Source organism: Geotrypetes seraphini, chromosome 12, assembly GCF_902459505.1.
Source record: "Geotrypetes seraphini chromosome 12, aGeoSer1.1, whole genome shotgun sequence".
Classification (NCBI taxonomy): Eukaryota; Metazoa; Chordata; class Amphibia; order Gymnophiona; family Dermophiidae; genus Geotrypetes; species Geotrypetes seraphini.
The window spans coordinates 94,111,923-94,125,028 of NC_047095.1; the positions used below are offsets into that span (position 1 = coordinate 94,111,923).

A 13,106-nucleotide genomic window follows, 5' to 3' on the forward strand; every position below is an offset into this window, starting at 1 on the left:
AAGTGCAGGGAAGGGCAGGAGAGATTCGGGGCGAGAGCAGGGCGGCAGGGGAGATTCAGGGCAGCCAGGCAGAAGAACGGAGATTCGGGGCAGGCAGGAGAGAGCAGGAGATCGAGGTTGAGAACAGAGAAGCAGGGGGGGCAGAAGGCAGGGCAGTCGGAAAGGGCCTCATCGACTGGTCCTCAGCAGTCGCTTGTTTGTGATCGGCTTGTTTGTGATCAGTGTTGCAGGGTTTTGATTAGTGAAATCGTGTCCCTGCCTACTTTGCATTGCCGTTCCCCTCATTTGCGTGTGCGGATTGGAGGATGGTCGGCAGAGAGGTAAGTGAGTCGGGCCGGAGTAAAATAGGGTCATAACTGATCGGTACACGATCGGTTAGCTTTGTGAATCTAGCCCTAAGTGTCTTTGTCATTCTAATTGAACATTTTTTGAAAACAATTAGACTGTGATATACAGCACTCAAAGGTGTTTGAAGGCACTTTAAGCATATGTGATGATTGGGTGGTGAAGCGATATTCTTGGGGTAAATACCCCTTATTTTTGCCTCTATGTCTCTAAGCATATTCAACCTTTGAATTATATATATATAAAAAGTCTATGCTTATGTGTACAAGGTTTGTTAATCTTTTTAGAGGAGTGAACTTTATTCTTGATATTTTTCAGTACCATGCAGATATAATATTCAAGGAAGTCTTGGTGTGCAAAATATAGTATAGCAATAGTATAGCAAATTAATGTATAATGTAACTAATCAGGTGGGTTGATCCACTGGGAATGGCGATTTCAACCTTCATGGTTTGATCTAGGTGGTCATAGGGGCAATGTTAACCAGCTAACACTGATTTTCAGCACAAGTTGACCCTTTATTCCCCCCATCCCCTATTTTATTGTAGTTATTTTTCTTTCATTTTATATATTTGATAATTGTAAATTGCCTTAATAGGTTCCTACAAAGTGGTGTATTGAGTTTGTAATAAACTTGATAATTTGGAAGTTAACCACCTAACCTTGGTTGTCACAAGAACCAATTTAAACGGTGTCAGGTCAAAAGCGCGCCGGGAGAAAGGCGCGAGCAGACAATTGAGCGCAGCGCGGAGGTGCGCGCCGAAGAAAAAGACTGTTTTTAGGGGCTATGGACAGGGGGTGTGGGGGGGGAACCCTCCCACTTTACTTTATACAGATCGCGCCACGTTGTGGGGGGTTTGGGGGGGTTGTAACCCCCACATTTTAGTGAAAACTTAACTTTTTCCCTGTTTTTAGGGAAAAAGTTACGTTTTCACTAAAATGTGGGGGGGTTACAACCCCCCACAACGCCGTGATCTGTATTAAGTAAGTGGGGGGGCGCCCCAACAAAAACCCCCGTCGCAGCCCCTAAAAACAGTCTTTTTCTTCGGCGCGCACCTCCATCTTGCGCTCAGTTGTCGGCGCGCGCCTTTGTCTTCCGCGTTACTGTCTATGAACCATTTAAACCAGTCAACAAAGATTTCTCTGACTAGATTTAAGTCTATATTTAGATACAAACTAATTGGCTAGGGCAGGGGTAGGCAATTCCGGTCCTCGAGAGCCGCAGCCAGGTCAGGTTTTCTGGCTATACACAATGAATATGTATGAGATGGATTTGCATGCACTGCCTCCTTGAGATGCAAATCTATTTCATGCATATTTATTGTGGATATCCTGAAAACCTGACCTGGCTGCGGCTCTCGAGGACCGGAATTGCCTACCCCTGGTCTAGGGTACAGTTCAAAATGAGCTTAAGTCAGACACAAGTGCAGGCTGAATATCAGTCACGATATATAACAGAAAAAGGCAGCTCTCTTTATGTCCTTACCACAAGTCAGGTTATAAGGTGTGCAGCAAAAATCACAGGAATCCCATAGGAGCTGCCACGTTAAAAATTCTGCTATGACCCTTGGGACTGCACAAAGAACAGCAGTGTATTTCATATAGGCCACCTGAGCTGGGATTTGAACCAGTGGCCTAGAGCCTATTTCCCTGAGCCAACAAGCAACTACCCTACAGCATTCTTAATTACCAAAGCTAAGAACAGACTTACTGGAGATAAGCAAATAGTCATACATTTAGCAAAGTCTCTTTTTTTCACTGTTTCCTCAGTAGGGTACCAAAAGACTTTAAAGTTTGTTATCTACCTACATATCCATGGATGATAGCTGTTACAATTATAACGCCTGCAACTGGGATTTGTGTCAGAAACCCTTCTGAAAATTGATAGGAATGACCACCTATTATCAACAAGATACTCAACAAAGAACTAATGCAGACTAATGTTATGGAACTTGCACGCACATACATGAATTAAATGAAAAAACAAAACAAAACCCTTTCAGGATCCCCTAACATGTACTGAAAATGCAAGCATGGTTAGGGCGCTAAACAGAAGTTTTTAAATGAATAGGACATAACAAATTAGCTTATATACCACAGTAACCTCTCAGTTCAACGCGGTTAACAACAATCAAGAGACTCTATAAGCACAGTGTATTGTAATCACATTCAGAACAATTTGTCAAATAAGAAGGTCTTTAGCATTTTTCTAAAGGAAAGATAGAAGTTGGAGTTTGATATCAGGACAGAAAAGATAAAAATTCTACGGAAAAATCTTTTGTACATGAAACCTTTTACAGTAGGAAATGTAAATAATCTAAAATGCCAAGAGAAAAAGTTTTCTGTCAATAAATTTTAAAAAATGATCACTAATATAATCAGGTATAAGGCCAAACAATGTCTTGTAACAGGTATAACCAAACTTGAATAATATTCTTGCCTCAACTGGGAGCCAATGTAGCTTCCAATAGAATTTACCCCCTCTTCTACAAAGCAGTGCGGTAACGGCCCCAAAGCCCAGAGAGATTTAAAGGGCTTCGGGGCTGTTGCCTTGCAGCAGCCACTAGCACAGCTTTGTAGAAGAGAGGGTGAGTTACATGATCAACATTTTTCAAGTTGAAAATCAACTGAACAGCTGTGTTCTGAATGATCAGCAACCTTTTGATATTCTTTTTACTTGAAATTAGATAAATGATGTTACAATAATCCACGGAACTCAAAATCAATTATTGTACCAGTAGTCAAAATGAGGATCAAAATAAGTCCTAATTGATCACAATTTCCATAGCATAAAATAAAGGTTTTCTAACTAGTGCATTAATTTGAGCATTTGAGTGATAGATTTTGGTCTAAATAAACACCTAAGATTTTTATAACTGGCATAATAAGAGTATGTAATGCTGTTCAACTTTATAGTGTTCTCTGTGATTTTATTGGAAGGTGAGGCCAGGAAGATTTTAGTTGTCTGGGTTGAATTTGAATTTAAAGTCCTTCATCCAGGAGTCCACTGTCTGGATTACAGAAGAGATAAATTGTAGAGTATCTGCTGATAAAGATTGGATTGGGACTATAATTGTTATATCGGCCACATAGCTATAGTGTATGATTTTAAAGGAAGCTAACCGGGTTCCTAAAGAAGCCAGATAAAGATTAAACAGTGTTGGAGAAAGAGGTGAGCCCTGTGGCACGCCACATGTATTTTTCCATTTAAATTAATAGTTTTCATCTAGGAAACCTTTAAACCATAGGAAAACATGTCCTGATATTCCTATAACATCCAGACACATCCAAAAACACAAAAATGGAGAACTCATTAAGATTTTTCTTTATGGAAGTGGCCTAAAATCAACTCAGACCAGTTTTCACAGTAGCCAATGCTCAATGGCCTTCAACAGTATCTGTTTTGCCTTTTTTATATACAGAAAGACAATAAAAACTAGTGAATTCCATCGTATCTGCTCAGAAAACCAAAATGAGAATAAAAAAAAGTTATATAATTCAAGCTGCCATAGAATATTTATATCCAGAACGGACACTGCAGACCCCCCCCCCCTCCCCAGTGAAACATTCAAGGAGTACGAGGGCATTGTAGCTTCACTTGTTTTTGCATACTACAAAATATGTTCTTGGGATAAGGACATGGTACTGTATCTTTTATAGCCCCCAGCAATACATACCAATATTCTATATACTTGATACATATTGCCAGGAGATGTTTTCCAATTTTCAGATTCTGTAAGTTTTAAAATTGGATGCATTCTTCATTTGCATATATATTTTGTGTTTGTGGGATTTGTTTTTTTGCAGATTACCATTGTCATGTCTATGTAGATTTCATTTTGAACCAGTTAGTGCACTCATTCATCAACTGTGTTAAAAAATATAATAAAATATATATGAAAGGCACACACCTTTGCGAACCCAATCTCCAGTATGAATGTTAATAGTAACGCCCACCAAATTACTGCTACGTTGTCGTTTCTCCCAGAGAAAATCAAGTGCCTTCCGTGCATATTCCTGCAACATTACAAAAAACAAAAGGTTTCCACAACATAAAATAAGTCTCTCACACAAAACCATGGAGATATCTATGTCGTCTCAGATACTACCTCAACAGTTAACATGTAGCACCAGGTTCAAAGTCCAGCATAGCAGATATGGCAAATCATCTTTGCTAAGCAGATAACACATTTGCAACTGATGTTCACATTATTACCATGTAACAATGGGCCCTACACAATAAATTTTAGCATGTATGTTAAGAACTCTACAATTATTCCATCTACAATTTGAAAATATACAAGGCATAGAGGTTTCTATATGATGTGGAAACAGTCTCCAAAGTACTGGTAGGATTTTTCAGAATCTTTGCTACTGATAGTCTGCCTACTGAAATAGGACCAACTTAACCCCGGTTTCTTGGCATTTTTAGATTTCTCAACCACGGTGTTTTTAGAATTCTCTGTCATAAAAAGTCACTATTAGAGCAGCAAAGAAATTTGAACAGCTGTAGTAATCAATGTCTGAATGCTGAAGGTATTCAAGACAAAGTTGGACAAGTTCCTGCTGAACCAGAATGTACGCAGGTAAGACTAGACTCAGGGCACTGTTCTTTGACCTAAGGGCCGCTGTGGGAGCAGACTGCTGGGTACGATGGACCACTGGTCTAACCCAGCAGCAGCAATTCTTATGTTCTTATCTGACAAACCAGCTGGTAGAATGACAACCAGGCCATTAACCATTTTAGGCCTTTCTAAGCTCAGCAAAGCATGGTCTATCATGTTGGTAATGTCACCTATGTAATAACCGACTTATCTGGCTCATCCACAGAGAAATATTTTAACTCAACTAGCCATCAGCACATATTTTTATCTACAGGGAAAACGAGAATTTTCAAATAGTTAATTCTCTCTCTATAACAATGTTTAAGATTTAGAACATAAGAATTGCAGCCCAGCAGTCCACTCACGCAGCAGCCCTTAGGTCAAAGACCAGTGCCCTAACTGAGACTAGCCTCACCTGCGTACATTCTGGTTCAGCAGGAACTTGTCTAACTTTGTCTTGAATCCCTGGACGGTGTTTCCCCTATAACAGCCTCCGGAAGAGCGTTCCAGTTTTCTATCACTCTCTGGGTGAAGAGGAACTTCCTTACATTTGTACGGAATCTATCCCATTTTAACTTTAGAGAGTGCCCTCTCGTTCTCTCTACTTTGGAGAGGGTGAACAACCTGTCTATCTACTAAGTTTATTACCTTCATTAACTTGAATGTTTCGATCATGTCCCCTCTCAGTCTCCTCTTTTCAAGGAGAGGAGAGGAGAAGAGGCCAGTTTATCTAATCTCTCACTGTACGGCAACTCCTCCAGCACCTTACCATTTTAGTCGCTTTTCTCTGGACCCTTCAAGTAGTACCGTGTCCTTCTTCATGTACGGTGAACAGTGCTGGACACAGTAATTTCAGGTGAGGGTGTACCATGGCCCAGTACAGTGGCATGATAACCTTCTCTGATCTGTTTGTGATCCCCTTCTTAATCATTCCTAGCATTCTGTTCATCCCAATTATTTTTTATAAGATTGGTAGCAATGGAGGTTATCATGATTGTTAAGTTTCGGAGGGTGGGGAGCATAGGGGCTTAGGAGCCTCAAAATAGTGATACTAGCCTTGCCACTGATCTCAGCAGATATTCTAAACAGCTGTGTTTTGTGGGGAGCCCCAAATTCACCTGGATAGCCATAAAATCAGGGACTTCCCCATGGAGGAAGGCTCCCCAAGAGACAAATGGGTCCCCTCTCAAATCCTTCAACCACCTTCTTATCCAATGTGAAAAAAGTTCTCACAGGGTAAGAGCAGACGGGGGAATCACAGAAGAAGCGGGAGAAAATAATTGAGAGTAGATGGAGAGAGGACACAGTCTATGGAGAATCCCTGTTACAGGTAAACAACTCTATTTTTATGGAAAGGATGGTGAATGCCTGGAATGCTTCTAAACTCCTATGAGGATGTTAATGGAGGTGGAGCATAGGCATGTCATGGGTAAGGACTATCAAAAGACACAGGCACATATTTCAGAAGCTCTATTTGTATACCATAATGTGCCCTTAAGGGACACACCAAAGGAGTATAATATTGGATGATTAGGTTTGCACCTGGATAATTTTCTTTCTGTTAATCTACAGATTCCGTACATGTAGTGATCAATCTATTCCTGCAAACTGGACTTGCAGAAGTGAGAATGCTTGCACATATGGAGGCGGAACCTAGTGCACCCTCCAGATAAGTCCCAAAGCAATCGATCTCCACTGGAACAGAAGACGAAGAAGGAGGGGAATGGGAAATCTCTTTGCATACAATAAACAATTCTATCTGCTCTGTAACTTAGAAAACAAGAATTAGAACAATTCAACATAATCAGAAAACAATCATAGAGAAACAACCTGTTGTATGCAACTGGCACTAACATCAAGGGAGCAGAGGTTGAGGAATATACTTACTCATATCAGATTTATTGGTGTTTAGATGTCTGTATGACAAGAGAAGAATTCCAGGCTTGGAACAGAAATATTCGAGAAGAAAGGCAAGCGATACAGAATATACAGAGGGCGGGCCATATGGAATCCATAGTAGATTAAAAGAAAGAAGATTACCCAGGTAAGACTTAATCTTCATTCTGTTACATCTACTCCAGATTCTGTACATATGGTGACATACCAAAGCAGTGGCTGACATCTAGGGTGGGACAGATGAACCTGCCCGCAAGACCTGAAGACTCAAAAGTGGTGTCCTCCCGAGCAGCCACATCCACTCAGGGAGTTACATGGTGCCAGAAATGGAATTCAATTCTGATGAATCGGAGAAACTCAAATCTCTTAATGCTGGAAGATGTAATAGGCCAATTTGACAAATCGAACAGTATCAAATCGCCTGGGACTGGATGATATATATCCCAGAGTGCTGATAGAATTGAAAAATTTCAAAAAATTTATCCAGATATCTAAACCCAACCCTTCCCCCTCCTCCTAGATAAATTCTCCCCCAAAACCTCCACTTAAATAATCTCTTCCTCCCTGAAACACCAACCAATTATTCAGATCCCTGAAATTAATGTAATCTTATTTGTACTCTAACTAGTAATCTATTTGTTATATCACAGCAGTAACGTACAGTCAATTTTAATATCCAATTTGCAAGTTCTTCCGGAATTAATCCAGCTACCTCTCCTCCCTTGTAACCAAAAAAACAAAACTGTTGTAACTTCACTGGAAATGTCCAGTTAGCTCTTTTGTAATCCGCCTTGAACTGCAAGGTATAGGCGGAATAGAAGTCCCTAATGTAATGTAAAATGAACTTGCAGAGCTATTGTTAGTAATTTTTTCTTTAAAAATCCTGCATTGTACCAGAAAACTAGAGGGTGGCCAAAGCAACGACAATTTTTTAAAATGGTTTCTAGAGGTGATCCAGGAAATTATAGACTCACCAGTCTGATATCAGTGCCAGGCAAATGGTAAGAGACTATTATGTAATTGTAATGTAATGTAAATTTATTTCTTATATAACCGCTAAATCCGTTAAGTTCGAAGCGGTTTACAGAGAAATATACATTAAAGGATATAATAAAAATAAGAATAAATAAAGAATAGGTACTTGGAATTCCCTTACTGTCCTGAAGGCTCACAATCTAACTAGAGTACCTAGAAGACAGTTACTGAGCAGTAGGAGTAAAAATTAAGACAGAGATAATAAACAAGATATGAAACATCTAACAATGAGTACACTGATCTCTCTAAGGCCTTAATTCTTTTTAAGTAAAGTATACAGCTCAGTAATAATTAAATGGGTAAACTAAATATAAAATAAAATTAGATTTGTTTGAATTAAAACTGAATATGGAAAAGAACAAATGACAGAACATATACGTACATAAGCATGGATTAATGAGAGAAAGCCAGCATGGATTTACCGTATTTCCCCATATATAGGCTGCGGCCTATATATGGGTTTTACAAACTCGTGTATAGGGCGTGACCTAGTTATATGCGGCAACCTATATAAAAAATTTTAATCATCCCCCCACCCCCGGTACCTTTTTTGGAGCCCCCTGGATGGCGAATCTCCAGCGGTGCAGGGCAGCAGCGATCTCTTTGGCATCCGGCCTGCTCCCACACCACTTGCTGAGTGACTGACATCAGTTCTCGCAAGTCCGGCAAGAGCTGACGTATACTGGAAGATAGTCTGAAGCAGCCCACAGTTCTTTACAACAAATCACAACATAAAAGCCATTTCTGTACTTGCTTTTAAATACACCAGTGAACACATCACCTATGTTATATGGATTAATCACACCAAAGAGAAAAGGGAAGGGAAGCCACACTTCTTTAAATATATCAGAAGCCTTACCTTATTGCAAGAGTTAACAAAGGATAAGTCTTACTAAGCACCAAATAGTTCCAGCAAGTAAGTGTCTTAACATTGAAATGTCTCCAAGTATCTGTACAAATACATAACTTATTAAGAAGCACCTGCTAGACTTTTAGAAACAATTGTCAAACAAGGCCAGATGGGTTGTAACAAGGGATTTTCAATTAGCTGGATCACATTGGTGTTTTCAGTTGCTACTACAGTACATCCAAGAGTTCTCACAGTGTCCAAATTCTTTTTACCACAAACCAATTAACCTCTGGCATGGGATGAGGAAATCCTTGTTTCTCTGTGATGAGAGATGCTGCAATAATTGATATCCAAACAATCTGCAAACCAGCATAACTGGTTTTAAGAATTTATGAAAGTTTGGAAAATTTCCCTGGAGGAAAAGTCCATAGTCTGTGTCCTGGTCGGTATCATGGAATGTTGCCACTCTTTCAGTTTTTGCCAGGTACTAGTGACCTGATTGGCAACTGTGAGCTAGATGGACCATTGGGGGTTTGCGGAAAATCTACAACATGAACATAACCAGGCTCGAGGAAATGGGCATCGACATGGCAGATGAGATTCAACGTGGGATAAGTGTAAAGTGATGCATGTCAGTAACAAAAAATCCCAGGTAAGAATACAGGATGTCCGGGGCAGTACTTTGAGAGACCGCCCAGGAAGGGACTTGGGAGTTCTGATCGACAAGTCGATGAAGCCATCTACACAACGTGCGGTGGCAGCGAAAAGAGCGAACAGAATGCTAGGAATGATAAAGAAGGGGATCACGAACAGATCGGAGAAGGTTATCATGCTGCTGTACCAGGCCATGATGCGCCCTCACCTGGAGTACTGTGTACAGCACTGGTCGCCGTACATGAAAAAAGATACGGTACTACTCTATGTTGTAACACGAAAGGGTCCAGAGAAGAGTGACTAAGATGGTTAAGGGGTTGGAGGAGCTGCCATACAGCGACAGATTAGAGAAACTGGGCCTCTTCTCCCTTGAACAGAGGAGATTGAGAGGGGACATGATTGAAACATTCAAGATACTGAAGGGGATGTCGGTAGCACGTTCCCTCTGACACGATCCCGTGCATCAGAGGGAATGTTCTATCGAAGTGGAAAGCGGCCTGCGAGGTTTGCTACAGCCGCCCGCAAACCTCAGCAGGCTGCTTTGAAGAGGAGCAGCGGCGGTGACAGCAGTTGGCGAGTGAAGGGGGGGGAAGTCGCTGGAGTGTTCCCTGCCTCCGTGTTCAAAAAATGGAATTCGGCACGGACCGAGATATACCACAGTGGCAGGGATCATGCCATCCTAAGTGCGCATGCGTGCTTAGGGTTTTATTATAGGAGGATGAGCTGTCGAGTGTGCAGTTAGTAAATTGCCAAATTACTCAACATACAGTGAAGTGGTAACCGCAAGAGAACATGCTAGGAACACCTGAATAGTTAGTACATTTATCCCATATTAATTTTTGCGTTTTAAAACTTGTGGCGAATGTTAAGCAAAACAACAACAAAAAAAAACAACACCACAAAAACAAAACAACCCCCCCCCCCAACTTACCACAATTTAGTAACAGGCCCATAGTCTATCTGTTTCTTGTTTGAGTGTCTCAGCTGTCTTGACTAGACCACATATTCCAAGGAGCATAGCCTATCTCTGAACATTATGCATATGTCTGACAAGGTTACATAAATATCAACCCTGTTTTTCCTTTGCGCTGAAGAAAGTATAACACATTAAGTATGCCAAAACAACTTGCCTGAACTATTTAAGTTTAATAAGACTGTAAACACTATAGAAGTTCTGCTACAATCAGGAGCAATCCCAAAGGACACTACCAGAAGCCAGGAGAGATGTGGAACTGGGCCAACATGGAAGACTCTCACTGACCAGATCCCTCCTGAAGAGGCAATTCCCAGGATACTAAGGGAGCTCAAGAGAGGTTCTGGCGAGTCCTATTAAAGACTTGTTCAACAAATCTCTGGAGACGGGAGTGATTCCTGGGGATTGGAGGAGAGCGGATGTGGTCCCTATCATAAAAAGTGGTCACAGGGATGAAGCAGGAAACTACAGGCCGGTGAGCCTCACTTCAGTTGTTGGAAAAATAATGGAAGTGTTGCTGAAAGAAAGGATAGTGTATTTCCTTGAATCTAATGGGTTACAGGATCCGAGGCAACATGGCTTTACAAAAAGTAAATCATGCCAAACGAACCTGATTGAATTTTTTTGATTGGGTGACCAGTAGAGCTGGATCGAGGACATATGCTAGATGTAATTTACTTGGATTTCAGCTAAGCCTTTGATACAGTTCCTCATAAGAGGGCTGTTGAACAAACTTGAAGGGCTGAAGTTAGGACCCAAAGTGGTGAACTGGGTCAGAAACTGGCTGTCGGACAGACGCCAGAGGGTGGTGGTTAATGGAAGTCGCTCGAAGGAAGGAAAGGTGACTAGTGGAGTCCCTCAGGGTTCGGTGCTGGGGCCAATCCTGTTCAATATGTATGTAAGTGACATTGCTGAAGGGTTAGAAGGAAAAAGTGTGCCTTTTTGCAGATGATACCAAGATTTGTAACAGAGTAGACACCGAAGAGGGAGTGGAAAATATGAAAAAGGATCTGCAAAAGTTAGAGGAATGGTCTAATGCCTGGCAACTAAAATTCAATGCAAAGAAATGCAGAGTAATGCTATTTGGGGATTAATAATAGGAAGGAACCGTATATGCTGGGAGGAGAGAAGCTGATATTCACGGATGGGGAGAGGGACCTTGGGGTGATAGTGATCCGAAGATCTAAAAGGCGAAAAAACAGTGTGACAAGGCAATGGCTGCTGCCAGAAGGATTCTGGGCTGTATAAAGAGAGGCGTAGTCAGTAGAAGGACGAAGGTGTTGATGTCCCTGTACAGGTCATTGGTGAGGCCCCACTTGGAGTATTGTGTTTCAGTTTTGGAGACCGTAATCTGGCGAAAGACGTAAGAAGACTTGAGGCGGTCCAGAGGAGGGCGACGAAAATGATAGGAGGCTTGCGCCAGAAGACGTATGAGGTAGAGGACTGGAAGCCCTGAATATGTATACCCTAGAGGAAAGGAGAGACAGGGGAGATATGAGTCAGACATTCAAATACTTAAAGGGTATTAACGTAGAACAAAATCTTTCCAGAGAAAGGAAAATGGTAAAACCAGAGGACATAATTTGAGGTTGAGGGGTGGTAGATTCAGGGGCAATGTTAGGAAATTCTACTTTACGGAGAGGGGTGGTGGATGCCTGGAATGCGCTCCCGAGAGAGGTGGTGGAGAGTAAAACTGTGAATGAGTTCAAAGAAGCGTGGGATGAACACAGAAGATTTAGAATCAGAAAATAATATTAAAGATTGAACTAGGCCAGTTACTGGGCAGACTTGTACGGTCTGTGTATTGCCGTTTGGAGGAGGATGGGCAGGGGAGGGCTTCAATGGCTGGGAGGGTGTAGATGGGCTGGAGTAAGTCTTAACAGAGATTTCGGCAGTTGGAACCCAAGCACAGTACCTGGGTAAAGCTTTGGATTCTCGCCCAGAAATAGCTAAGAAGAAAAAAAAAATAAAAATAATTTAAATTGAATCAGATTGGGCAGACTGGATGGACCATTCGGGTCTTTATCTGCCGTCATCTACTATGTTAACTATGTTACTATGTTAATAAACCTTTGCGCGCTAGTGCTGCATGCTCAACAGCCATGCCGTAAGACCAAAGCATTCTTGATCATGAAGGGCAATTTGGCCCTGCATGAGTAGCTGGGATGACAGGGGAAGTTTAAGACTTTGATCCTTTTGCAGCAGACCAGGTCTGCATATCACGGGCATCTTAGCCAGTCTGGCACCACTAGAATCATTCCTGGTGCAATATGATCCCGTGCAGAAGGAGAGAAGGCATATAGAAGACCTGCCTTTGGCCAGTGTTGGACCAGGGTGTCCAGACCTTCACTTCCTGGCTTCGACTGAAGAATTGATCATCCTTCTTGTCTGTAGCTGATGCCATCAGGTCGAATGTTGGTCACCCCTACCGATTCACTATGCAGGTGAAGGCTCCCAGGGACAAGGACCACTATCACCCCAAGGTCCCTCCCCCGTCCGTGCATATCAGCTTCTTTCCTCCCAGCATATACGGTTCCTTCCTATTATTAATCCCTAAAATGCATTACTCTGCATTTCTTTGCATTGCAATTTTAGTTGCCAGGCATTAGACCATTCCTCTAACTTTTGCAGATCCTTTTTCATATTTTCCACTCCCTCTTCGGTGTCTACTCTGTTACAAATCTTGGTATCATCTGCAAAAAGGCACACTTTTCCTTCTATCCCTTCAGCAATGTCACTCACAAACATA

General features: G+C 41.6%; 1 protein-coding gene across 2 annotated transcripts in view; it reads right to left on the minus strand.

Annotated features, from left to right (window-relative positions):
* The window catches only part of EDEM3 (ER degradation enhancing alpha-mannosidase like protein 3), a 254,529-nt gene that overhangs the window by 159,561 nt on the left and 81,862 nt on the right, over positions 1 to 13,106 (minus strand). For both annotated transcript variants that reach the window (XM_033916146.1, XM_033916145.1), the window contains one exon: positions 4,257 to 4,362. In XM_033916146.1, coding sequence (XP_033772037.1) covers positions 4,257 to 4,362 — 106 coding nt within the window. The remainder of the gene's footprint in view (positions 1 to 4,256; positions 4,363 to 13,106) is intronic.